General features: G+C 40.3%; 3 protein-coding genes across 4 annotated transcripts; all 3 read left to right on the top strand.

Annotated features, from left to right (window-relative positions):
- The first annotated feature begins 2,419 nt into the window (after positions 1–2,419).
- Positions 2,420–6,090, top strand: LOC137276927 (neuropeptide receptor 22-like). Of its 2 annotated transcripts, none has more exons than XM_067808574.1 (2): positions 2,420–2,501; positions 4,384–6,090. In XM_067808574.1, the coding sequence occupies exon 2, from the start codon at positions 4,399–4,401 to the stop codon at positions 5,431–5,433; it is 1,035 nt and encodes a 344-aa protein (XP_067664675.1). In that variant the 5' UTR covers positions 2,420–2,501; positions 4,384–4,398; the 3' UTR covers positions 5,434–6,090. The 2 variants fall into 2 exon arrangements, with proteins under 2 accessions (XP_067664675.1, XP_067664676.1); XM_067808575.1 differs by lacking the exon at positions 2,420–2,501 and adding an exon at positions 2,589–2,773.
- A 671-nt stretch (positions 6,091–6,761) lies between these two features.
- Positions 6,762–12,682, top strand: LOC137276928 (uncharacterized). Its single transcript, XM_067808576.1, has 2 exons — positions 6,762–6,807; positions 9,149–12,682. The coding sequence occupies exon 2, from the start codon at positions 9,161–9,163 to the stop codon at positions 10,148–10,150; it is 990 nt and encodes a 329-aa protein (XP_067664677.1). The 5' UTR covers positions 6,762–6,807; positions 9,149–9,160; the 3' UTR covers positions 10,151–12,682.
- A 2,341-nt stretch (positions 12,683–15,023) lies between these two features.
- LOC137278231 (uncharacterized) lies at positions 15,024–22,034 on the top strand. The gene is made up of 2 exons (XM_067810450.1): positions 15,024–16,521; positions 19,482–22,034. Exons 1-2 carry the CDS (start codon positions 16,414–16,416, stop codon positions 20,481–20,483), a joined length of 1,110 nt encoding a protein of 369 aa, XP_067666551.1. The 5' UTR covers positions 15,024–16,413; the 3' UTR covers positions 20,484–22,034.
- The last annotated feature ends 5,208 nt before the right edge of the window (positions 22,035–27,242 follow it).

The raw sequence follows: 27,242 nt of genomic DNA on the forward strand, positions 1-27,242 counted from the left end.
TGCAGAGTGTATTTCTGGTCATTAGGCACCTTATATTGTGGTGAACATATCCACTGACGGTATGTACAACATGTATCACCCAACAGAACATGAACTAAATATGAAACAATCATACGGCAGCTACAGTTTGCTGTGAATAACAGAGCTCTATACGTGGGACTCCACTGTATGAGATATCCGCTTCTTTAAAGCACATATGACATCTTCAGCTTTCGAAAGTGAGAGAAGTACGAAAGTCGCCCATAAACACATATATAAAACTCATGACTTCTACTCTTAGTTAACTGATGTATCCACAACATAACTTACAGCTTGTTTCATGCCAAACAGCATAAGAGTGATTTCTTTCCCTCATATCTCGGCTGTGAGGCACTGCGTTGGGGGTATAGTTTAGTTTTGGTGTGCCCTGCGGTGATGTTGCTGGAATATTCACTCAGCTGAACAGAAGTAAACAACCGCAATAACCGAAGATCAACGGAACTGCTTTCTGATTTTGAAAAAAACCTCAACAAACGTAGTTACTACACTTTTAATCTTGCGCCAGTGACACGGTACTTATGTATTGTCTTACGCTTAATAACCTAAATAACTGTCTGTGTCATATATCTTGACATGGTAAATCATACGTATTTAAATACTAAAAACAACAACATATAGCATAAGATATACATAGTTAAGTCGATCATCGTTAAAGAAATATCGATTGATTATCAGAAAGTACGTAACTTGGAATAACGTTAGTAACTTGGAATAAACATGACTTAAAATATGAAAGAAATCTACATCTTTCACATCAGTGGTGAGTGGTGACATCAGGCTTGGATTACCAAGAAAACACCGGGCGTACTTTAGGAACAGTCCATGAACAAAGGCATAACATTGTGTATGTTCCGAGTAAAATTCAGAATTATTTCATCACAACATAACACTTGCGATAATAACGATCACACAATTTTCATATCGCTATTCATTAACAGTGATTCGAATAGACAGTATGATGGATCTTTGATGGATCATCCTATGATGGATCTTTTTGCTATCCTTATCTGACAAAGTTGTCATTAAAGAATGAAAAACTTCATATTTGTTTGCACTCTTTTAACCATTACATATGAAAGACTTGTGGGTAGTTCTACGTGGAAAACTAAACTGTTTTTTAAAAAAAACAACTTGTGGTTAATTCATACCGAGCGATTAAAAGTCGTCTGCTTCACATTCAATGCCAACCAATGAAACCACAGACAGGTTACGTAACTCTGTCGCCAGAGCCCTGCAGTGACGTCATAGAAGGAACGATTTTCAGTTAGTTGTAAAGAAAATGTGTAGGAAGCTCGTCATTTTACTGATTCCTCGACGTCAACCAAGACATGCCGAATTACTGTGTTGCTGTCAATTGCTCATAGGGGTCGGGTGATGGTGTCACCATGCACATATTTCCACCGGACCCCGCAGTTCGCGCTAAAACAAACAAACAAAAAAGACAACAAGCAAACAAAACGAAAAAAAACAAAAAAACAAAAACAGTTGAGGTAGTTTCACTTGTCTCTTAATTCCAAGTTCAGGTGATTAAAATCAGTGGTAGGCAATTGACGATTTGAGGTTACTGAACAAGATTAGATCCTTGATGTATCAGAAGTTTAAGCTATACGTCTTTACGTCTTGGTCAAGTCACCTTATGATATTGACAATCCAGACAGAAATTCTGACTCATAAAGAAACAGCTCGACAAAGAGGGGAAAACAACTGACGTCCATGAGGATACCTGGTAAATATAATACCCCCATATTTCACAAAGGTGTTGTCAATGAGAAAGTGCAAATTCATATGACAATTGAGTGTAGAATGCTTTAGACACTGGCTCATGATTCTTATAATATATGAATAAGCTTATTAAAGTGTTATTATATTCAGAGGTTATTATACAGTTACATAGTTTCATATCCTGCACCATTCAACTTTCGACCCAAATGTTAGCACCATCAGCGTATGATGCTCTAAGAGAGGTAAAAGGATGGCTGTGGATGCATATCACCCACAGTGAGTTTCTTTGTTTCAGTATAACTCCATACATGTCCAATGGATATATGCGCATTCTTATATAATCATGTAACAACAGCTATGCCGCCGAACAAGGTGAGTGTTGGGGGGTGGGTGATGGGGGTTGGGGGTTGATGGCTGAGGTTTATTTGCTGTCGGCATCATCAACATGGACGATGCAAAGAAAGACAACCCCAACCTTCTTCCTTCACCTACTGCATATCTCAATATACTATTAAACTTGACGATGTATCGTGAGGAATGGATCTACGTTGAGGTACTCGTGGAAATACGAGAACATCTGATTGTGATAAAGTTGTTACTTGAGAACAATGTCCTGGAATTGATAATGGAATTTTGTCTCCAGAAGTATTCTGTGTCAAAAACAGAGACGCGTCTGGGCATGTGTTGTACGTCCCTACCATCACCAGGAGGGTCCCACAGTTGCATTCGGTCCACTAGAGGTGAGGTGTTTCGTTTGCATCCTTATTTAACGTCATATGATATATCCGGTTCGTTCTCTATCACTGTTTTTTCAACAAGTGAGTGAGTGAGTTTAGTTTTTTACGCCGCACTCAGCAATATTCCAGCTGTAGTCTGTAAATAATCGCGTTTGGACCAGACGATCCACTGATCAGCAACATAGGCATCGATCTGGAAACCGATCACATGTGTCAACCAAGTCAGCAGGCCTGACCATCCGATTCCGTTAGTCGCCTTCCAACAAGAGAAGAAAGTAAGTTTAATAACAATATCGACAATGTACTAATATATTTGTTTCACCTAAACAAATTATAATGGTGCTTGTATAGTTGTAATGTTACCTCGAGAGACGGTTGTATTGATTTATTACATATGATTCATGTATCCTCATTACTTATTGAAAATGAACACATGTTCATCGTAGTGCTGTTCTACCCAATTTGTTTTTATATTGCTTTATTTACTTTGTATTCACGATGTTGATAAACATAAATATGTATGTTCTTGTTCCAATACAATGGTAGATTCCTGCATAGATATATTGTCACTAAACAGTATTGCCCTCAAAGTTTCCAATGTGGAAGAACCCATTACAGTTATTAAGAGGTTATTGCATAACAGTTTTCCTTTTGATGTGGTAGTCGAGGGTTGATATCACAGGCGAATGGGAAACTGTCATATCATAACTTTTTTTATCATGTACCATATCTGTAAACACATCAATACTGAATCAATTAATAAACGAAATGAATAAGAATAGTAAAATGTTTGTTCATAATAATAACAAGTGGTCTAGAATAGAATCCATACTTCTTGATGGACAGCGACTGGCTGAGACGACGCAAGGGGCGAAACTAGGCTTCGTCTATTGAAGTTTCAAGCGTTTGCGTGTATTATTGCGTGTGAGCAATACGGCTGATACAACTTTCGACTCGGGTGCCGTCAACTATCACTAGCTCACAAACAAGCAAGTGGTTCATTGATAATGAAATTAACTTCCATTGCTTTATTGTTGTATGTAACAAATGAATTAATTTACTCTTAACCCTTTCAACACCAGTCAACCAGAAGCTTTTATTACCGCGAAACCGTGTTCCCAGAGACCCTGAGGTCATAGATGAAGCCTATGTTTACCACAGATTTATGCTTGTAAAACATTATTACTACTACATGTCATACGCCATTTGAAAGGTCTAATCCTAAAGCATATGAATATGAAAGCTATTTTTCATATTTTCCAAATAATACTACAGCATAAATAAGTTCATTGTTAATGAAGATAATCTTGCACACTTATAATGTCCATATAAACCAGGAAAGAAACATGAGGCGATATTTTCCGTTTGTGGCTTGATTTAATATCTTCTAACATGTAAAAGTTTTATGTTTTCATTTTTACATAATCAGAAAATTATTATGAAAATATTCCTGATACACATTCATGTATGGTCGCCTGTTTCCCCATACTGGTGGCTTTCTGGTAACATGACATAACAGCTTGAAATATGTCCGTTTTCGAAGCTTTGAATGAATGTCATGCGAGGCGTTTCGTCCGATGGTGAGAGCAGTTCATAAGGTCCATGACCATAGACAACATCGCTGTACCGTTGTCAAGAGTATTTTAACGGTTGTAAGAGGCGATTTTATTGGATAACGATTGCTCTCTAATGATGCCTCTTTTGCCACACTCTGATACAAGAAAAGCAAAAATCACTGAGCTTCCGGACACCCGGAAACATAATTGAAAGAAAATGGAAACATTAGTTTCAGTAAGGTTCCGGAACTTTTTCACTAAAAGTTAGGTTAGGTATGTTTTGAAATAGATAATCATCTTGTTAAGATGTATTTGACTTTTTCTTGCAGGTACAGAGCGAGAAAATGAACTCCAGTGTCCAACTAAACGTCACAAAAAGTGGAAGTATGCCCTCTTTGGCTGAAATTATAGCTTTTGCCATTAGTGTACGCAAAGTATATGCAATAATGGAAATTCTTATTACACCCATCATCGTGTCGGCCAATATAGTTTTGATTGTCTCAATCCTGAGCAATGGAACACTCAGACGACAATTCCGCTATCTCACGATGACAAGTATTGCCACTGCGGACCTCCTCATCGGTATCTTCTCGTGTCCATTCCGTGCTGACATGATCTTAAACTCATACAGGCATGGGTGCATATTCTACCTTTTCATGACCGTCATTGAATTATACGTTCAAATGTTTGTAGGAACATGGAATATTGTTATCATAAATGCGGATTATCTACTAACGTTCTTTCATATCAAGCGACCACAGCTGAAGACCTTCACACGGAAGTTTGTTTTTGCAGTGATTCTCGGCTTGCCGTGGTTGGCAATGTTTTTCGTTGTGTTACCAGTAGCTTATGTACATGCTAAAGAGTACCTTACACTTTTCCGTTCTTGCCGTCTCGTGATTTCATTCGAAGGAAAAAAGATGGTGATGGCACTCTCGTTTTTTGTCCCTGCTTTTATTACCGTCGTCCAGGTAACCATCATGACAACAATGCACCTCTATCGACAAAGAACCGGAAGTGGCATGCCTTCGTTGATGACTTCACCGGAAGCAGTCCAGTCTCCTTGGGTATATGTGGCCGGAAGCTTAGTGATGATCATTATGGTTGGTTTTGAACAGTGCACTGTCATGGCCCAGAGGGCATTAATGAAGGTTGTACTTCAGAAATATAAGGCGATATTATTCATCAGATACTCAAGTCGATTCCTGTCGGATTTCAAATCAGGAGTAACGCCGATTGTTTGGTTTGCTATTCCTGAACTGAGAGCTGCGTTCATGGACCTGGTGAACAAGTTGCCATGGAGACAAAGGCGTTCTGGCGGTGGTAACGAACAAACTGTCAGTTACAGAAATTTGAGCGAAGACATATCAATACCTTAAGCACGGCTACAACGTGTAATTGTGATCATTTGGCACCTTGAATTGTCGTAAACATCTCCACTGACGGTATTTACGACACATATCGCCGAACAGAACACGAACTAAATGTGAAACAATGTACGGCAGCTACAGTTTGCTGTGCTCTATATGTGGGACTCTACTATAATGAGATACCCGTTTCTTTAGATTAAAGCACATAATGATATCATCAGCTTTCGAAAGTGAGAGAAGTACGAAAATCGCCCATAAGCACACGTATAGAACTCATGATGTTTACTCTTAGTTGACCGTTTTATCCATATATGCATAGTTTGTTGCTTGTAATGAATCTAGTTTCATACCAAACTGCAAAACTTCATGTCTCCATTGTGGAGCATTCCTATACCACAGAAGACAAAAGCCGCACCAGGATAAAAAACCCGAACCACTTTCTGAGTATAATCGGAAAGTCCGTTTAATGCCTAGTGCAAGAGGAAGGCCTTAGTGACACGGCTAATCTTTCAGATGCATTTTGGCCTCCTAAATTGCAACTTTCGTGTTGAATAAATGCTAAGAGTGTAATTATGAATATGAAAATCCACATGATAAAAGTGCTGGATGTTTTGTAACTGTGTGCAGTTAGATAATTCGTGGACAATTAAAAACCGTTCTTACAAACATGCATTCCTATATCTTGTTTGTGAACATCTACGACTTTTTTGAGAGGCATAACTGGCCTTGTTTGACAAAACAGTTCAAATTCACATCCATCCACATATCTTATCCTCACTGACACTATATGGTGAGTTTTAGAACTCGATGGACCATTTTAACAGATGAATGTGCATGCGACTGTCGAGGTTCATAAGCCGTATCAGTTATTTATTGACATCATGCGTGCTGATGGCATATCGTGTTCTTTATTTATGTGTATTTATATCATTACTTACCATCCTTATTTATTACTGAAAAACGACACGAACATATTGCTAATTACGACCAGTACATATTATGAAATTTACCATCAGGTCATCAGACTCTATTCTTCAATCTTAACGGCCTGGAGTCTTTTTAACAGCCTTCATGACACACGTAAGCTTGGAAAATATAACACAGGATAAAATCAGGGGGATCATTTCAGTCAATGAACTCACAACCGGACCGCCCAGACAATGCAATGTTTAGAGTGATAGCGTAAACATAAGGATTCTCCCACATCCTCAAAGTAGATGTCGGTTTGCTTCAGTCATATGAACCTACGACCTTACTAGTAATTGGCCCAACACGTGCCTGTCATCTAGGAAACATAATCCTTTCCTTATCAACACTATTACCCCCCTTCCATTCCAAGCTGGACACAGAACGGACAACAACACTACTGACAAAGCTCTCAAGGTAGGTTGAATAATAAGGAAAAACTCATTATATTAGGTCTAAAAGAAACTATTTTTTGTCATTTGTTAGAAATATATAAAAAATCTATGTTCAGTTCTGTCACAATATAATCAGTGTATGTATAAGAGCTTGATGTTCGTGTTTTCGTATTTTTGCTGAACAGTTGTATACGACACCACCGTTTACATAGTGAGTGAGAGAGTATAGCTTTCCACCGCTCTTTTGCAATATTCAAGCAACATCACGTTTGGGAACATCTAGAATTAAATGACCTTCACATGTATTCATGTGGGAAATCGAGCTCAGGCCTTCGGCGTGACGAACGGACACTTTAACCACAAGGTATACGCCCTGCGCCGTCACAGTTTTAAGGGACAAGGTCTCTTCTCTGCTCCGTCATATTACATATAGTCTTCCCGACTAAACTGTTACCACCTCTAACGCATGTAATTGGGTGAGTATGTTCCCTGAAAGGCGGTATACTTTCAAATCAAATGAAGCATGTAAAAACAATTGTTGTGAAGGGGATGTTTAAAAAATCCACATTTGTTGCCAGAAACGTTGAAAACCCTAACTATTCGAGAGTTAATAAGCAGAGTTAATATCACGTCGCCTGATGTCATGGTAGGGAACAGTTTTGTGTTTAGTGGATAACCAGCGAACAGACAGGTGTGAGACTTAGGCCTGTGAAACTGAACTTTCTCAACACACGCTTGTTGATTACCTGGCAGTTCTACCAGTAAGTGGTCCTCCCTCGTGGAAAGTTAAGTGGGCAGTTCATCGGTCTCAGATGAGACCAAACTGTCTGTAGATTCAAGCATGATTAAATAAGGCGATGATGTAAACACATAGAAAAGAACAAAATGAATGCAACTCATGTTGTTTTACATGAATAATAGCTTTATTTTGACATGCAGGTATCTCAGTAGAAAGAATGTTAACAATGCGATGATACAGATCACATTAGAGATGCATTTACATGCGATACAAACTAATTTGTTAGAAACTGACATACTATCCTTGTAGTAATCAAGGCCAGTGGGTGGGCAGACTGGTTGAAGGGTGAGACCCGGGCTCGATTCCCCACATGGGTACGCAGTGTGACGTTTCTAATGTCCATGCCTTGATACTGATAACGAGGGCGTAAAACTAACAGAGATAAATACAAAATTAATACATTGTCCATATATCCGTCAATTTCCCAAATACATCGCTGCTGAGGGGCACATCATCTTCAGTAAGATTATATTGTTCCCTATTGGGGTTAAATCCTTGCAACAATACTCGGGGCCTGCTTGAATCAACTATTACTTGGAACATCAATTACTTTCGTTATTGGTGAGCAAACACGATCCCTCAGGTATCCTCGGGTGACAGTTGTTCAGTGATGACAATGCGGAATGCTGGCATTGAGGGTAATTCCAAGGAAGGTCCATCTGTAATCGGTCGGGTGCAGAGGCAGACACCTTTTCAAACGTAACTTGTTATTCGCAGATCTCCAGGGGGCAACATCAATCGAATTCCACGCCACTGTCGTCTGTCTCACAGGCCCTGAACGACCTGATTTTCCCTAGTAGCTAGGTCCCGCTGCGATGCTAAAGCCTTAAATGAAAGAAGTCTCCATTTCCTCACCTGCCTTAGGCTCTTTTTCATTTTAAATGGGTTTGTTGGTCACTATCAAAATTACATACTAGTATTCAGAGACTGAGCGTCTGTCTGGCGGCAGTGTGAGGAGTCAACTTGGACGAAAGTCGTCTGACGAGTGTTCATTGATGGCGAGGGGTTGCCTCTCACATAACTTTACATTTGACCTTGACTGATCGGGTTCGAAAATCAGTTTTACTATTGAACATGATACAATATAAAAACAGACTGTGTATCTCAAACAACTGTAGGAAGACCATCATAATAGGGACCATAGGGACTTTCAGTAGCTTTGCTACCTGTATGGATCGTAGCTGGATTTATACCATCCCTCCAGCCGTTGGAAAGTTTAGGTCAAACGCAGAAGTAACCATTACTGCCACCAACACTGTAGATTGTGAAGATGACACACAACATTATCTCAAGGACCCGGTACTTTTGGGTCGCCCTCATAAAGGCAGGTGGCTGGGGTAGTTCGTCACGCCGAAGACCCGGGTTTGATGAGTACAATGTGTGGAGCCCATTTCTGTTGTCCCCAGCCATGATAATCCCGGAGTATTACCTGCGGCGTATAACCAGAATCACTCACTCACTCATAAAGGCAAATTTTAATACCATATAGCCAGACACAGTTTCCAGAGTGCATGTAATTTCAAATGTATTTTACAAATATTGTACTAAAGAATATTTTTTTCAGATCACTTTCAAAATGAACACCACCAGTGTCAACCTGACCTGGAATGTAACAGGGACGAGAAAACGCTATGACTTTTCCGCAGGCTATGTCACCAGTGGTGTGATCGAGCTCTTGTTGATACCAGCAATAGTAATTGGCAATCTAATCGTCATCACATCTATACTCACAAATCCGACACTCAGGAAAGACTTCCACCACCTAGGCATGGTTAGCGTGTCCATAGCAGACTTGTTCACAGGACTGATAACCTGTCCAATAATTGGAGAATACATGGTGACCAATCGAAGTCGACTGTCATGTGCAAAGGTGCTTATGGCAACCATGTATGACATGGCTGTTCAAAGGTTTGTCGTTACGTGGGGAATAGTAAGCATAAACGCCAACTATCTGCTGATGTTGCATAGTGTGAAGATGCGGTTATCTCCCTTTATGCGGAAAATTGTCATCGGTTCATTTTTGACCCTGCCCTGGCTGGCAATGCTTGTTGTTGTTTTACCAATCGCATATACTCACGTTGGCAGTGTAAATTTAACAAGAATGTGTATGCTAAGATTGTCCAGTGCAGCAGTAATCCTGGTGACATATTTAGCCTCAGTGGTACCTGGAATAATCGCATTTCTGCAACTGATTCACATGATCATCTTATACCGCCTCCGTAATTCAAAACAACAAGTGCACCCTGTAATCAGTAATGTCGGGTCGAGTCAGACTCCTAGGATGCTCGTATGTGCAACTATGGCAACAATTCTCATGGCATTGCCGCAAGAAGGATTCTTACTTTGGGCAATATCAGTGCGTCGCATATCAAATGTTTACATGTACTTTATAGCTGGTCTTTCCTCTTACATTTTGGGCGATGCAAAATGTGCAGTCTTGCCTTTCATCTGGTGCATGGAAGCAGAGGTACGTGCAGCAGTGAAGGATCTATACAACAGGTTGCCATGGAGACGATCTCTCGACAGGTTCGGAGGAGACGTCACTGTAGGTTATCGGAACTTCTAAATGTGGCTAATGAATTATCACAGTTATTATCGAGCAAGTTAAATGGTAAGAATATTTCTAATGGGCAATTTAATGATTAATACGTGAATTGTCAATTTGTTCAGAGTGCCACCATTAAGACGTGTATTTCTGCAGCTACTTATGATTGCAGTATCCGTCAGCATGGGTGACCACTGAATGGTCATTTAATAATGTGTATTAAAAGTTGTTCACTGGTCAGGATTGGACCATGGGAACATAAATAAACATCGTGGGCACCTCAACCCATGGTCCCCGAGGGACCGGTGAACAAGGTATTTATCTTATCGAACACCTCAATTTTAATTTTGAACTGTTTGAAGCATGGGTATCGGGTCGTACACTTCACCCAATCTGGGCGAATAATACGATTAGAATCTTGCATCTTGCTGTTTTTCCCCGTAGATATTGTCTTAGTTAAGTCGCTGTAATGTAATCCCCCGTCTTAATGTTCACAGGGACTATATTTGAACGTTTTGTCAAAATTGATCTATTGGAAAGAGAGTCAAATGCTTTCGCAGTCATCCGTAGATTTTGCGGACGACACAATAACATCAGATTTAGAGTTTTTTCCCTTCCATCAATTTCCAATCTTAAGACATCGGCAGTTTCCGTTCATTATGCGTCATTTGATATTATTCGAGATAAAAAAAATACCTACCACGAAGTACCGAATGGGTTGCTATTGGCAGCAGGGTTATTGCAATGCACCTCGCTTGTACTCGGGGTTCATTGAAAATACTGGAAGTACGCTCAGACAATCAGACAGTGACATTTATGTGTGAGGTAAGATAAATATTGCAGGACTACTGTAGGCTTTGATATACATGTCACCAGCATCTTCATGTTACTATGTGTTCTTAGTCTATCATAACCTTATAAGTTAAGGGTGTCGTGTAGTAAAGTGGAAATATTTTCGATTGTTTTCAGAAGAAAATATTGCAAGACTGTAAATCAGTTTGGGGAAGTTTGGGGGAACGTGTAGGGATGAAAGTTTCACTTTTTCCTTTGACTGGTCTGTCAGCGTTAGCACCATAAGTCAGCCATTATTGTCTTCATTCGTTTGAATTTACTCATTGTATTAAGAAATTTAACGTCCCATACATGTGGCGGTATAGGCTAATCTTATACACACATACGTTTTGGGCCTGTTTTAACGAAGTGACATCATTTCCTTTGTACAAAGACCAAAGCCAAACTATAGATCAATGTCTGTGTAAACATCAAATTTTGGTACACAGTCATTTATTCATTTAACAACTAAATATTGTAAATCACTTAGTACAAAGTACAAGGGAGATATTTCAAATGGCCTTCTTGAGGACCAATCAGTTATTGCAGTCAGTGTTTTGTGATTCACTTGAGCATGTAACATATTTCCAAAAATAGTGGACAAAACCCAAGGGCTGAATTTACAAAATATCCCCACAAAAACCAACAACAAAAAACCAACAAGAAAACCCAAATCAAAACAATAAAGAAAAAAAAAATAAATAAAATTGAAAAAAAAAAAAACATGGAAAGAAACGTTTCAGGTTTGGGATATGTTTATTAACGTAATGAGTGGACGAAGATGAAACGTGTCTTGTTGATCTATCTATCACCCCTGATAGAGGTCAAATGTCAGTTCAGACATCCACTCATTGACCATTCTCTCCAGGACTCTCAGAGGCACCGGACCATTCTTTAGCAGGAGGGCATGGAAAGCCTTCAGGTTGAAAAGGGGCCCTAAACATAAAAGTAGAGTGATTCTGAAAAGTAAAATATCTTTGGCACGTAGAGGTAGCACACAGTTTATAAATGAACCTGAAAGAACTGTTTGTATCAGTTCGGCAATAAGATCAGAAAATGTAGGATGCAAGTGGAATATTAACATTCCTCTATGTACTATTTACCTTGGGTAATAGGTTTACTTCGGAAATATTTTGCTTCAGTACGTATGTATATTCCTTGATGCCCTGTGTACTGAGCATAACAATTACAGACAGCTGGATTATTTTGTATTAGTCACATATGTACAGTTTGTGATGTACTGTGTATTGAAGAAAACAATTATAGACTGAAGGGATTATTTTGTATTAGTCACATATGTACAGTTTGTGATGTACTGAGTATTGAAGATAACACTTATAGACAGAAGGAATGTTTTGTATTAGTCACATATGTATATTTTGTGATGTACTGTGTATTGAAGGTAAAATTTGTAGGCAGGTGGAATATTTGGTATTAGTCACATATGTGTGCATTTGTGATGCATTGTGTATTGAAGAAAACATCTAAGGACAGCTGGAATATTTGGTGTTAGTCACATGTGTACATTTTGTGATGTACTGTGTATTGAAGATAAAATTTGTAGGCAGCTGGAATATTTTGTATTAGTCACATATATACATTTTCTGATGTACTGTATATTGAAAGTAAGTTTTGTAGACAGCTGAAATATTTTGTATTAGTGACATTTGTACATTTTCTTATGTATTGTGTATTGAAGATAACATTTATAGAAGGCTGGAATGTTTTGTATTAGTCACATTTGTATATTCCTTGATGCACTACACACACAGACACAGACACACAGACACACACACAACATGTCAAGTATGTTTCTCTATCAAAGAGAAATCAGGGGCGGCGGAGTATTTTTGTATCTGAATCTTTCGCTCGTCATGCTGAGACTAGTGTTGAATTCCCCACACAAGTGCACTATGTGACGTCAATATCTGGTGTGCTCTATGCTATCGCTATAATAGCGTGAATCATACTCGTTCCCTGTTTCCAATAATCGCCATATGTTGAGCATACCTACTTTCTTTGAACCGAATCTTTACTTCAACACTCACCGAGCTTTCCATTATCGACCCCGCCAATAACTCCTTATAATTTCTCTTTTCCGTGGGGGATCCTTAACATCTACAGTGCATATGAAAGCCCATGGTAATGTTGTGCATAGGGGGATAATTCCGACCTCCACCATGATCAAGCACTTGGTTGACGTGGTGGTTAGCGTGAGTAACGGCGCGCGACGTTGTTCATACTATTCATCATTCGTTCTGCCGAAGACGTTCGATCTATAAGCTGCCATGGTGTATCAGAAACCTATCCAGTCTTGACAGGGGGCTCAATGGCGAGTTTGCGAGAAGCAGAACGAAATGCTGGTGTTGCATAGCAGGAGAGGGGGCGATCCCGAGAGGAGAGGCGATGATGGTGAAACGGTAGCTGGCGAAGGCGAACCGGTTCGAGTCTTGATTCGCCCGCGAGCAAATGCATGCGCCGGTGATTTTACCTAGAAGCAGGCGATGTCTCAGCCACGAAGCGGGCAAAACACTGGTGTTGCACAGAGGTTGAGGGGATGATCCCGAGAGGAGAGGCGATGATGGTAAAACGGTAGATGGCGCAGGCAAACCCGTTCGAGTCTTGATTTGCCCGTGAGCAAGTGTAGACTCTGCTGACTTTTGCCTAGAGATTGGTGATAGTGCCGGAAGCAGAGCGATATGCTGGTGTTGCACAGAGGTTGAGGGGACGATCCCGAGAGGAGAGGCGATGATGGTAAAACGGTAGATGGCGCAGGCAAACCCATTCGAGTCTTGACAGGAAGCTCTAAGTCGATTTGGTGGTAATTGTTCATGATTTGCCGTGTCAAATCTTTGCGATTCCCTAAGGTGTGGCATGAGAGGTCTATTGCTGTAGTGTCTACAGCTATTTACGTTAAACAACTACTTGATAGGTAGATGCGACGGCATGACATGCCAGACGGACATTGACGGTTTGTGACCTTTAGTTATGCATGTTGATGTAAACTGTAGTATGTGTTGTTCACGTGTAGCAGTTCAACTGCCAACAGTACTTGAAGAACCACGACCTCCTTCCTACGTCGACTCAAGTGTGCCTTCACAGCAATCAGACTTTGGAATGAAAGTTGTATCCTTCCAGGTTTCATGATTTGTATGATACATTTGTGTTAACATATTTGAGGTATCTGTCCATTATGTACGGCAATTGTATGGGCATTCAATAATTCGTGAGCTATGGTTATCATGGTGCATGCTAAATTAAAAGAACAACCTAACACTGTTCCCTTCTAATCCGAACCATTAACCTCCAATCAAAATAACATAAAATTAAAACGGGAAGTCTACGTCCTTTTCTCTACACTAAATCACAAACCCATTCCGAATTAACCTAAATGACATAACCTCAAAGCTAAAAGCATTAATACCGAGAATGTTAAAACTAAACCGCTGACCGAAACCTAAATGACATAAATTTAAAGCTAAAACCATGAATACCGCGGTGCGTATAACTGAATAATAAACACTAACAATGACAGAACGTAAAACTGGAGATAAATGCCAAAAACTAAAAGTACAAAAGTAAGGCGGCTAAAACACTAACCCCAAACCAAAAACATTAAATTAACGTGAAAAATATACCAACAGAGACAAGGTGACTACGAAACTCAAACATTACCAACTCAAAACAAAAACACCTAACACCACTAATAAGAACTAAAAGCGCGAAATAAACAAAGTAGGTGCAAATGGGTAGGTGATGTAACCCTTGACACAAGTGAAATGCTATACTTGCATCAAGGTCTACAAAGTCAGTCGGTCGGCCTAGGCATTGACAATATGTTACCAGGTGAAGGTGACAGGCTCCAGGGCTCTTTACCCTCGCTATGAATCAACTGAAACAGATGCTTCCTGTTGAAACAAACATCCGAGATGCCTACCAACAAGGCACTGATGGTGAGCAGAACTTTATCCAAAATCTGAGTCTCTTTCTGTGTACATGCCTCAAAGAGCATGCTTAGTTAGTGGAAAAGAAACCAGAATTGCATCAGCTTCTCATGGAGTCTCTTCCTTATTTGATACGGATATCTGAAGTGGAGGAGGAGGAAATCTTCAAGATTTGTCTGGGGTACTGGAACTCAATGGCAGTTGTATCGAGAGTCCCCTTTCTCTGCTAGCACATCACCATTAAACATTGGCAAAACTCATACCGAAATGCCTGTAAGAAGGTAACAGTGTATGGTTAAAAGTCTTACTTTGTTAAGCACATAACAGTTCCAATTGCTTTTGTTCCATGTCCTTCCACTGAATATGATCACATAAACCCAAATAGTGTACCCCAGTTAGAGACATACAGGTACACAGTCATAGAATAATGCCGGGAACCAAGCTATTGCATGAAGCCTATGCCGAGATCCGATTGGGTCGTTTGTCCCTTCGGGAAGCGAAGAGGAAATACCATATATCGCAAGTACGGTACACGCGAATTCGGGGGCTCCAAAGCCCAACACGGTAGACGTCTATGAGACCCTGCTGGAGAAGTGTCATCACGTCTTGCTTTCCGACCAAGAGAAACAAATCCTGGAGTGGTCGGGAAACACATTCGATCGGTACCAGATCCCTTGCCAATTTCTAGAACTCTGTTTGCTGTGCTTTCACGAGTTTCCAAACCAATTTCCAACCAATTTCGACCTGCAGCTGGTAAACTCCGAATCGTTCTTGCCACCGACTGCTGTCAGGAACCCAAGGACAGACACAACTATTGCACATAGTACTTCACTGTCATATCGCCTTAAATAGTTAACTTATGGATAACTACCTTTGTGTCTACGTTGACGAGAGTCATGTCAGCACTACCGTCGATGATCGAGGAAAGGAGTACACAGTGGGCATTTATGTACTCTGAAGCATCATTAAGCTACATCGAAGTTCGACACGAAGGTGTCTGTTTTCCTGCCTAATCTCCAATTTGTCAGTTATACTCACGTCATCCTTACTAAACCCATATCTTAAGATCTTTTGTGGATTATGACACGTCATATTTTTAACGTCAAGAATAGAGCTGCATCAGAGCACACGTCACAGGGAAACCTGCAATAACATATTATATCTTTACTTACTATCCTTATTTATTACTGAAAGAATCGACACGAGCATATTGCTAATTACAATCAGTTCATATGAAATTTGCCATCAGGTCATCAGACTCTATTCTTCAATCTTAACTGCATGGAGTCTTTTCAACAGCCTTCATGACACACTTAAGCTTGGAAAAGATAACACAGGATAAAATCCGGGAGATCATTTCAGTCAATGAACTCACAACCGGACCGCCCCGACAATGCAATATTTAGAATGATAGCTTTAACATAAGGATTCTCCCACATCCTCAAAGTAGATGTCGGTTTGCTTCAAACAGTCATATGAACCTACGACCTTACTAGTAATTAGCCCAACATGTGCTTGTCATCTAGGAAACACAATCCTTTCCTTATCAACACTATTACGCCCCTTCCATTCCAAGCTGGACACAGAACGGACAACACTACTGACAAAGCTCTCAAGGTAGGTTGAATAATAAGGAAAAACTCATTATATTAGGTCTAAAAGAAGCCATTTTTTGTCATTTGTCAGAAATATAAAAAAAATCTATGTTCAGTTCTGTCAATGTAATCAGTGTATGCATAAGAGCTTGGTGTTCGTGTTTTCGTATTTTTGCTGAACAGTTGTATACGACACCACCGTTTACATAGTGAGTGAGAGAGTATAGCTTTCCACCGCTCTTTTGCAATATTCAAGCAACATCACGTTTGGGAACATCTAGAATTAAATGACCTTCACATGTTGTATTCATGTGGGAAATCGAACTCAGGCCTTCGGCGTGACGAACGGACACTTTAACCACAAGGCATATGCCCCGCGCCGTCACAGTTTTAAGGGACAAGGTTTCTTCTCTGCTCCGTCATATTAGATATAGTCTTTCAGACTAAACTGTTACTTACCACCTCTAACGCATGTAATTGGGTGAGTATGTTCCCTGAAAGGCGGTATACTTTCAAATCTGAAATCAAATGAAGCATGTAAAAACAATTGTTGTGAAGAGGATGTTTAAAAAATCCAGATGTGTAGCCAGAAACGTTAAAAACCCTAACTATTCGAGAGTTAATAAGCAGAGTTAATATCACGTCACCTGATGCCATAGTGCTGAGTCGCTGTAACAGATTTGTGTTTAGTGGATAACCAGCGAACAGACTGGTGTGCGACTTTCACCTGTCACACATGCTTGTTGATTACCTGACAGTCCTACCAGCATGTGGTCCTCCCTCGTGAAAAATAGCGAAAAGTGACAACAGAATAATGATCTTTTGTATAAAACACTTTTTGTACTGGGGTGTCCAAAATCATGAGACCAATCATTGAGTTGGTTTGGCGATTCACGTGAGTGTGCAAAATTTGGTTTTGTAGCAATTATTAGATGGCAGTTCGCAGTTAAGTGGGCAGTTCATCGGTCTCAGATGAGACCAAACTGTCTGTAGATATAAGAATGATTAAATAAGGCGATGATGTAAACACAATGAAAAGAACAAAATTAATGCAACTCATATTGTTTTACATGAATAATAGCTTTATTTTGACATGCAGGTACCTCAGTAGAAAGAATGTTAACAATGCGATGATACAGATCAAATTAGTGGTGCAGTTACATGCGATACAAGCTAATTTGTTAGAAACTGACATACTATCCTTGTAGTAATCAGGGCCAGTGGGTGGGCAGAGTTGTTGAAGTGTGAGACCCGGGCTCGATTCCCCACATGGCTACGCAGTGTGACGTTTCTAATGTCCATGCCTTGATGACGAGGGCGTAAAACCAGAGTCAATCAGAGATAAATACAAATACATTGTAAATATGTCCGTCAATTCCCCAAATATGCATCTCAGCATAAGTAATGCACCACCCCATTTTTCATTTTTTTTGTACTGGGGTGTCCAAAATCATGAGACCAATCATTGAGTTGGTTTGGCGATTCAAGTGTGAGACCCGGGCTCGATTCCCCACATGGGTACGCAGTGTGACGTTTCTGTCCATGCCTTGATACTGATAACGAGGGCGTAAAACTAACAGAGATACACACAAAATTAATACATTGTCCATATATCCGTCAATTTCCTAAATACATCGTTGCTGAGGAGCACATCATCTTCAGTAAGATTATCGAAATCTATCAACAATTCAAACTGTTCCCTATTGGGGTTAAATCCTTGCAACAATACTCGGGGCCTGCTTGAATCAAATATTACTTGGAACATGAACTACTTTCGTTATTGGTAAGCAAACACGATCCCTCAGGTATCCTCGGGTGACAGTTGTTCAGTGATGACAATGCGGAATGCTGGCATTGAGGGTAATTACAAGGAAGGTCCATCTGTAATCGGTCGGGTGCAGAGGCAGACACCTTTTCAAACGTAACTTGTTATGCGCAGATCTCCAGGGGGCACGACGAGCTCAACATCAATCGAATTCCACGCCACTGTCGTCTGTCTCACAGGCCCTGAACGACCTGATTTTCCCTAGTAGCTAGGTCCTGCTGCGATGCTAAAGCCTTAAATGAAAGAAGTCTCCATTTCCTCACCTGCCTTAGGCTCTTTTTCATTTTAAATGGGTGTGTTGGTCACTATCAAAATTACATACTAGTATTCAGAGACTGAGCGTCTGTCTGGCGGCAGTGTGAGGAGTCAACTTGGACGAAAGTCGTCTGACGAGTGTTCATTGATGGCGAGGGGTTGCCTCTCACATAACTTTACATTTGACCTTGTGACGATTGGACAAAATCTGAATGGACAACGATTACATATATGCCATCCCAAACACCCTATTGTACTGTATGTATTGGTAGAGACCCCTATGTCCTTATGTTATTTATAGGACCTATAACGGAACGCAGCAATATACAAGGCGAGTATATGGATGACAACTCATGGGCGGAACCAAGAATTTTGTAAGGATCGGGTTCGAAAATCAGTTTTACTATTGAACATGATACAATATAAAAACAGACTGTGTATCTCAAACAACTGTAGGAAGACCATCATTATAGGGACCATAGGGACTTACAGTAGCTTTGCTACCTGTATGGATCCCAGCTGGATTTATACCATCCCTCCAGCCGTTGGAAAGTTTAGGCCAAACGCAGAAGTAACCATTATTACCACCAGCACTGTAGATTGTGAAGATGACACACAACATTATCTCAAGGACCCGGTACTTTTGGGTCGCCCTCATAAAGGCAGGTGGCTGGGGTAGTTCGTCACTCCGAAGACCCGGGTTTGATGAGTACAATGTGTGGAGCCCATTTCTGTTGTCCCCAGCCATGATAATCCCGGAGTATTACCTGCGGCGTATAACCAGAATCACTCACTCACTCTTAAAGGCAAATTTTAATACCATATAGCCAGACACAGTTTCCAGAGTGCATGTAATTTCAAATGTATTTTACAAATATTGTACTAGAGAATATTTTTTTCAGATCACTTTCAAAATGAACAACACCAGTGTCAACCTGACCTGGAATGTAACAGGGACGAGAAAACGCTATGACTTTTCCGCAGGCTATGTCACCAGTGGTGTGATCGAGCTCTTGTTGATACCAGCAATAGTAATTGGCAATCTAATCGTCATCACATCTATACTCACAAATCCGACACTCAGGAAAGACTTCCACCACCTAGGCATGGTTAGCGTGTCCATAGCAGACTTGTTCACAGGACTGATAACCTGTCCAATAATGGGAGAATACATGGTGACCAATCGAAGTCGACTGTCATGTGCAAAGGTGTTTATCGCATCCATGTATGACATGAATGTTCAAAGGTTTGTCGTTACGTGGGGAATAGTAAGCATAAACGCCAACTATCTGCTGATGTTGCATAGTGTGAAGATGCGGGTATCTCCCTTTGTACGGAAAATTGTCATCGGTACATTTTTGGCCCTGCCCTGGTTGGCAATACTGGTGGTTGTTTTACCAATCGCATATACTCACGTTGGCAGTGTAGATTTATCAAGAATGTGTATGCTAAGATTGTCCAATGCAGCAGGAATCCTGGTGACATATTTAGCCTCAGTGGTACCTGGAATAATCGCATTTCTGCAACTGATTCACATGATCATCTTATACCGCCTCCGTAATTCAAAACAACAAGTGCACCCTGTAACCAGTAATGTCGGGTCGAGTCAGACCCCTAGGATGCTCGTATGTGCAACTATGGCAACAATTCTCATGGCATTGCCGCAAGAAGGATTCTTACTTTGGGTAAGATCAGTGCGTCGAATATCAAATGTTTACATGTTCATGATAGTTGCTTTTTCCTCTTATATTTTGGGCGATGCAAAATGTGCAGTCTTGCCTTTCATCTGGTGCATGGAAGCAGAGGTACGTGCAGCAGTGAAGGATCTATACAACAGGTTACCATGGAGACGATCTCTCGACAGGTTCGGAGGAGACGTCACCGTAGGTTATCGGAACTTCTAAATGTGGCTAATGAATTATCACAGTTATTATCGAGCAAGTTAAATGGTAAGAATATTTCTAATGGGCAATTTAATGATTAATACGTGGATTGTCAATTTGTTCAGAGTGCCACCATTGAGACGTGTATTTCTGCAGCTACTTATGATTGCAGTATCCGTCAGCATGGGTGACCACTGAATGGTCATTTAATAATGTGTATTAAAAGTTGTTCACTGGTCAGGATTGGACCATGGGAACATAAATAAACATCGTGGGCACCTCAACCCATGGTCCCCGAGGGACCGGTGAACAAGGTATTTATCTTATCGAACACCTCAATTTTAATTTTGAACTGTTTGAAGCATGGGTATCGGGTCGTACACTTCACCCAACCTGTGTGAATCATACGATTAGAATCTTGCATCTTGCTGTTTTTCCCCGTAGATATTGTCTTAGTTAAGTCGCTGCAATGTAATCCCCTTCTTAATATTCACAGGCACCACTTTGAACGTTTTGTCGAAATTGATCTATTGGAAAGAGAGTCAAATGCTTTCGCAGCCATCCGTAGATTTTGCGGACGACACAATCACATCAGATTTAGAGTTTTTTCCCTTCCATCAATTTCCAATCTCAAGACATCGGCAATTCCCGTTCATTATGCGTCATTTGATATTATTCGAGATGACAAAATTACCTACCGCGAAGTACCGAATGAATTGCTATTGGCAGCAGGGTTATTGCAATGCACCTCGCTTGTACTCGGGGTTCATTGAAAATACTGGAAGAGCGCTCAGACAATCAGACAGTGACATTTATGTGTGAGGTAAGATAAATATTGCAGGACTACTGTAGGCTTTGATATACATGTCACCAGCACCTTCATGTTACTATGTGTTCTTAGTCTATCATAACCTTATAAATTAAGGGTGTCGTTTACTAAAGTGGCAATATTTTCGATTGTTTTCAGAAAAAAAATATTGCAAGACTGTAAATCAGTTTGGGGAAGTTTGGGGGAACGTGTAGGTATGAAAGTTTCACGTTTTTCCTTTGACTGGTCTGTCAGCGTTAGCATCACAAGTCAGCCATTATTGTCTTCATTCGTTTGAATTTACTCATTGTAGGAAGAAATTTAACGTCCCATACATGTGGCGGTATAGGCTAATCTTATACACACATACGTTTTGGGCCTGTTTTGACGAAGTGACATCATTTCCTTTGTACAAAGACCAAAGCCAAACTATAGATCAATGTCTGTGTAAACATCAAATTTTGGTACACAGTCATTTATTCATTTAACAACTAAATATTGTATATCACTTAGTACAAAGTACAAGGGAGATATTTCAAATGGCCTTCTTGAAGATCAATCAGTTATTGCAGTCAGTGCTTTGTGATTCACTTGAACATGTAACGCATTTCCAAAAATAGTGGACAAAACCCAAGGACTGAATTTACAAAATATCCCCACTAAAACCAACAACAAAAAACCAAACAAAAAACAAAAAAACAACAACAAAAAAAAAAAAAACCAAAAGAAAAAAGTGCCATAAGATAAAAAAGAAAAATAAAAAACCCCAACGTTTATGAACGTAATGAGTAGACGAAGATGAAACGTGTCTTGTTGATCTATCTATCACCCCTGATAGAGGTCAAATGTCAGTTCAGACATCCACTCATTGACCATTCCCTCCAGGACTCTCAGAGGCACCGGACCATTCTTTAGCAGGAGGGTATGGAAAGCCTTCAGGTTGAAAAGGGGCCCAAAAGATGAAAATAGAGTGATTCTGAAATGTAAAATATCTTTGGCAAGTAGAGGTAGCACACAGTTTATAAATGAACCTGAAAGAACTGTTCGTATCAGTATGGCAATAAGATCAGAAAATGAAGGATGCAAGTAGAATATTAACATTCCTCTATGTACTATTTACCTTGGGTAATAGGTTCACTTCGGAAATATTTTGCTTGAGTACATATGTATATTCCTTGATGCCCTGTGTACCGAACATAACAATTATAGACAGCTGGATTATTTTGTATTAGTCACATATGTACAGTTTGTGATGTACTGTGTATTGAAGATACCAATTATAGACAGAAGGAATATTTTGTATTAGTCACGTATGTGCATTTTGTGATGTACTGTGTATAGAAGATACCAATTATAGACAGGTGGAATATTTTGTATTAGTGACATATGTGTGCATTTGTGATGCATTGTTTTTTGAAGAAAACATCTAAGGACAGCTGGAATATTTTGTGTTAGTCAAATGTGTACATGTTGTGATGTACTGTGTATTGAAGATAAAATTTGTAGGCACCTGGAATATTTTGTATTAGTCACATGTGTACAATTTCTGATGTACTGTGTATTGAAGATAACATTTATAGACAGCTGGAATGTTTTGTATTAGTCACATTTGTATATTCCTTGATGCACTTACTACACACACAGACAGAGACGCACACACACACACACAACATGTTTAGTATGTTTCTCTATCTAAGAGAAATCAGGGGCGGCGGAATATTATTTTATCTGAATCTTTCGTTCGTCATGCTGAGACTAGTGTTGAATTCCCCACACAGGTACACTGTGTGACGTCAATATCTGGTGTGCTCTATGATATCGCTATAATAGCGTAAATCATACTCTTTCCATGTTTCCAAATATCGCCATATGTTGAGCATACCTACTTTCTTTGAACCGAATCTTCACTTCAACACTCACCGAGCTTTCTCATGGCTCGCTCCCTCTGCTGCCGGATCTTAATCTCTCCACCCTTGTATGCGCATGCCTGACCTGGCCACGTGATATAGCGGTGCACCTCGTTCTCGCTCTCGAATAGGCTGTGTGTGTCAGCATGTACGAGACAGCCTGTTGCTTGTCCCAACTGGAACACGTATTTGGGGCATTAATATACTGAAATATTGAAATGAAAATTTATGTAACCCATTAATTTTATTGAATTCTGATGTGTATTTACTGTGTTTGTAAAACCTTCGTAAAGAATCCAAAATGTTCATGAGGCAGTTTAGGGGAAATATACACGGTGATTAATTTACTTGTTTTGCATGAGTTGTGATCGGACAATGCAGTGATTAATACCATGAACACCGGTCTACGCAACTGGGATTCGATTTACGACGTACTGAAGGTACAGATTTACTGTATCCTCAGTGTTACACCATATGGTCACAGTTTGCATCCCGTGAATCTGGAGAAACATTCCGGTGAAATAAAACTTTCTAAATTAACCAAATATAGACATTTGTCATCACTGAGTGAGTGAGTGAGTTTAGTTTTACGTTGCACTCGGCAATATTACAGCTATATGGCGGCGGTCTATAAATAATCGAGTCTGGACCAGACACTCCTGTGATCAACAACATGGGCATCGATCTGCGCAATTGGGAACCGATGACATGTGCCAACCAAGTCAGCAAGCTTGCCCACTCGATTATGTTGGTCGCCTCTTACGACAAGCATAGTCGCCTTTTATTGCAAGCATGGGATGCTGAAGGCCTATTCTACCCCGGGACCTTCACGGGTTTTGTCATCATTGTATATTAACTGAGACTTCACCTTAGGTGTATAGTGTGACAACATGGTGACGACATGGTATGTTGCCTGGCGAGTAGTAGTATAGACAGTGATGGTTTTGGACCGCACAGCAAAACACCTTTCTGTTTTACATAGGGATTTCAGAAAAGAAGAGGTGCAGCTGAATGTGAGTACATCTTAGAGACGCTCTTTGTCTTCAGATACTTTTGGACCCCTCCCCAAAGACAGGTACATTTGTATTCGGAAAGACAAAATGGAATCCAGCGGAGAAAAATGTCTGCCGATGGACCAAAGAAAACCAACGGTGAAAGTGCACCCCAGAGACATACAGGTACACAGTCATAGAACAATGCCGGGAACCAAGCTATTGCATGAAGCCTATGCCGAGATCCGATTGGGTCGTTTGTCCCTTCGGGAAGCGAAAAGGAAATACCATATATTGCAAGTCCGGTACACACGAATTCGGGGGCTTCAAAGCCCAACACGGTAGAAGTCTTTGAGACCCTGTTGGAGAAGTGTCCCCACGTCTTGCTTTCCGACCAAGAGAAACAAATCCTGGAGTGGTCGGGAAACACATTCGATCGGTACCAGATCCCTTGCCAATTTCTAGAACTCTGTTTTCTGTGCTTTCACGAGTTTCCAAACCAATTTCCAACCAATTTCGACCTGCAGCTGGTAAACTCCGAATCGTTCTTACCACCGACTGCTGTCAGGAACCCAAGGACAGACACAACTATTGCACATAGTACTTCACTGTCATATCGCCTTAAATAGTTAACTTATGGATAACTACCTTTGTGTCTACGTTGACGAGAGCCATGTCAGCACTACCTTCGATGATCGAGGAAAGGAGTACACAGTGGGCTTTTATGTACTATAATTTGTCAGTTATACTCACGTCATCCTTACTAAACCCATATCTTAAGATCTTTTGTGGATTATGACACGTCATATTTTTAACGTCAAGAATAGAGCTGCATCAGAGCACACATCACAGGGAAACCTGCAATAACATATTTATATCCTTACTTACTATCCTTATTTATTACTGAAAAAAATCGACACGAGCATATTGCTAATTACGATCAGTTCATATGAAATTTACCAGGTCATCAGACTCTATTCTTCAATCTTAACTGCATGGAGTCTTTTTAACAGCCTTCATGACACACTTAAGCTTGGAAAAGATAACACAGGATAAAATCCGGGAGATCATTTCAGTCAATGAACTCACAACCGGACCGCCCCGACAAAGTAATGTTTAGAGTGATAGCGTAAACATAAGGATTTTCCCACATCCTCAAAGTAGATGTCGGTTTGCTTCAAACAGTCATATGAACCTACGACCTTACTAGTAATTAGCACAACATGTGCTTGTCATCTAGGAAACACAATCCTTTCCTTATCAACACTATTACGCCCCTTCCATTCCAAGCTGGACACAGAACGGACAACAACACTACTGACAAAGCTCTCAAGGTAGGTTGAATAATAAGGAAAAACTCATTATATTAGGTCTGAAAGAAACTACTTTTTGTCATTTGTCAGAAATATATAAAAATCTATGTTCAGTTCTGTCACAATATAATCAGTGTGTGTAAAAGAGTTTGATGTTCGTGTTTTCGTATTTTTGCTGAACAGTTGTATACGACACCACCATTTATATAGTGAGTGAGAGAGTATAGCTTTGCATCGCTTTTTTACAATATTCAAGCAACATCACGATGGGGAAGAGCTAGAATTAAATGACCTTCACATGTTGTATTCATGTGGGAAAACTCAGGCCTTCGGCGTGACGAACGAACACTTTAAGCACAAGGCATATGCCCCGCGCCGTCACAGTTTTAAGAGACAAGGTTTCTCTTTCCTCCTTCACATTACATATAGTCTTTCAGACCAAACTTTTACTTCCACCTCTAACGCATGTAATTGGGTGAGTATGTTCCCTGAAAGGCGGTATGCTTTCAAATCTGAAATCAAATAGAGCGTGTAAAAGCAACATATGCCATATTTGGGATTTCACTTTCTTAGTAAAGTGCAAATTCTAGTACTTTTTGGTTTAGTCCCATCCGGAATTCGAACCTGCACCCTCAGAGTCAGGCACCTAATCGCCAGCACACAAAGTCAGCCGTGCAGCCCGCTCAGCCACCTCGACTTGATTAAGAAAGTGAAAGTGGAAGTCGGGGTGGCTGAACGGGCTAGGCGGCTGACTTTGCGTGCTGGCGATTAGGTACCTGAGGGTGCGGGTTCGAATCCCGGAGAATTTATACTTTACTAAGAAAGTGAAATCCCAAATATGACATGTTGCATTTGACCACTTTCTAAATGGCATCGTGTAATCGTGTAAAAGCAGTTGTTGTGAAGGTGATGTTTCTAAACTCCACAATTGTATCCAGAAGCGTTAAAAACCCTAACTAATCAAGAGTTAATGGGCAGAGTTAACATCACGTCACCTGATGTCATAGTGCTGAGTCGCTGTAACAGATTTGTGTTTAGTGGATAACCAGCGAACAGACTGGTGTGCGACTTTCCCCTGTGAAACTGAAATTTCGCAACACATGCTTGTTGATTACCTGGCAATCCTACCAGCAAGTGAAAAATAGCGAAAAGTGACAAGAAAATAATGATCTTTTGTTAGACAACATGTTTTTTATTGGGGTGTCCAAATTCATGACACCAATCATTGAGTTCGTTTGGCGATTCACGTGAGTGTGCAAAATTTGGTTTTGCTGCACTTATTAGATGGCAGTTCGCAGTTAAGTGGGCAGTTCGTCGGTCTCAGATGAGACCAAACTATCTGTAGATATAAGAATAATTAAATAAGGCGATGATGTAAACACAATGAAAAGAACAAAATTAATGCAACTCATATTGTTTTACATGAATAATAGGTTTATTTTGACACGCAGGTATCTCAGTGCAAGGAATGTTAACAATGCGATGATACAGATCAAATTAGTGATGCAGTTACATGCGTGTATGCAAATAGATACGCAGCTAATTTGTTAGAAGCTGACAGACTGTCCTTGTAGTAATTAAGGCCAGTGGGTGGGCAGAGTGGTTGAAGTGTGGGACCTGGGCTCGATTCCCCACATGGGTACACAGTGTGACGTTTCTAATGCCCATGCCTTGAAACTGATGACGAGGGCGTAAAACCAGTGTCAATCACTAACAGAGATAAATACAAATACATTGTCAATATGTCCGTCAATTTCCCA

Source organism: Haliotis asinina, chromosome 3, assembly GCF_037392515.1.
Source record: "Haliotis asinina isolate JCU_RB_2024 chromosome 3, JCU_Hal_asi_v2, whole genome shotgun sequence".
Taxonomy (NCBI): domain Eukaryota; kingdom Metazoa; phylum Mollusca; class Gastropoda; order Lepetellida; family Haliotidae; genus Haliotis; species Haliotis asinina.

Coding starts and splice junctions, on each gene's coding strand:
- LOC137276927 (XM_067808574.1), top strand. CDS start 4,399: ATGAACTCCAGTGTCCAACTAAACGTCACAAAAAGTGGAAGTATGCCC.
- LOC137276928 (XM_067808576.1), top strand. CDS start 9,161: ATGAACACCACCAGTGTCAACCTGACCTGGAATGTAACAGGGACGAGA.
- LOC137278231 (XM_067810450.1), top strand. CDS start 16,414: ATGTGCTTGTCATCTAGGAAACACAATCCTTTCCTTATCAACACTATT. Junction 16,522..19,481: donor CTACTGACAAAGCTCTCAAG/GTAGGTTGAATA, acceptor TATTTTTTTCAG/ATCACTTTCAAAATGAACAA.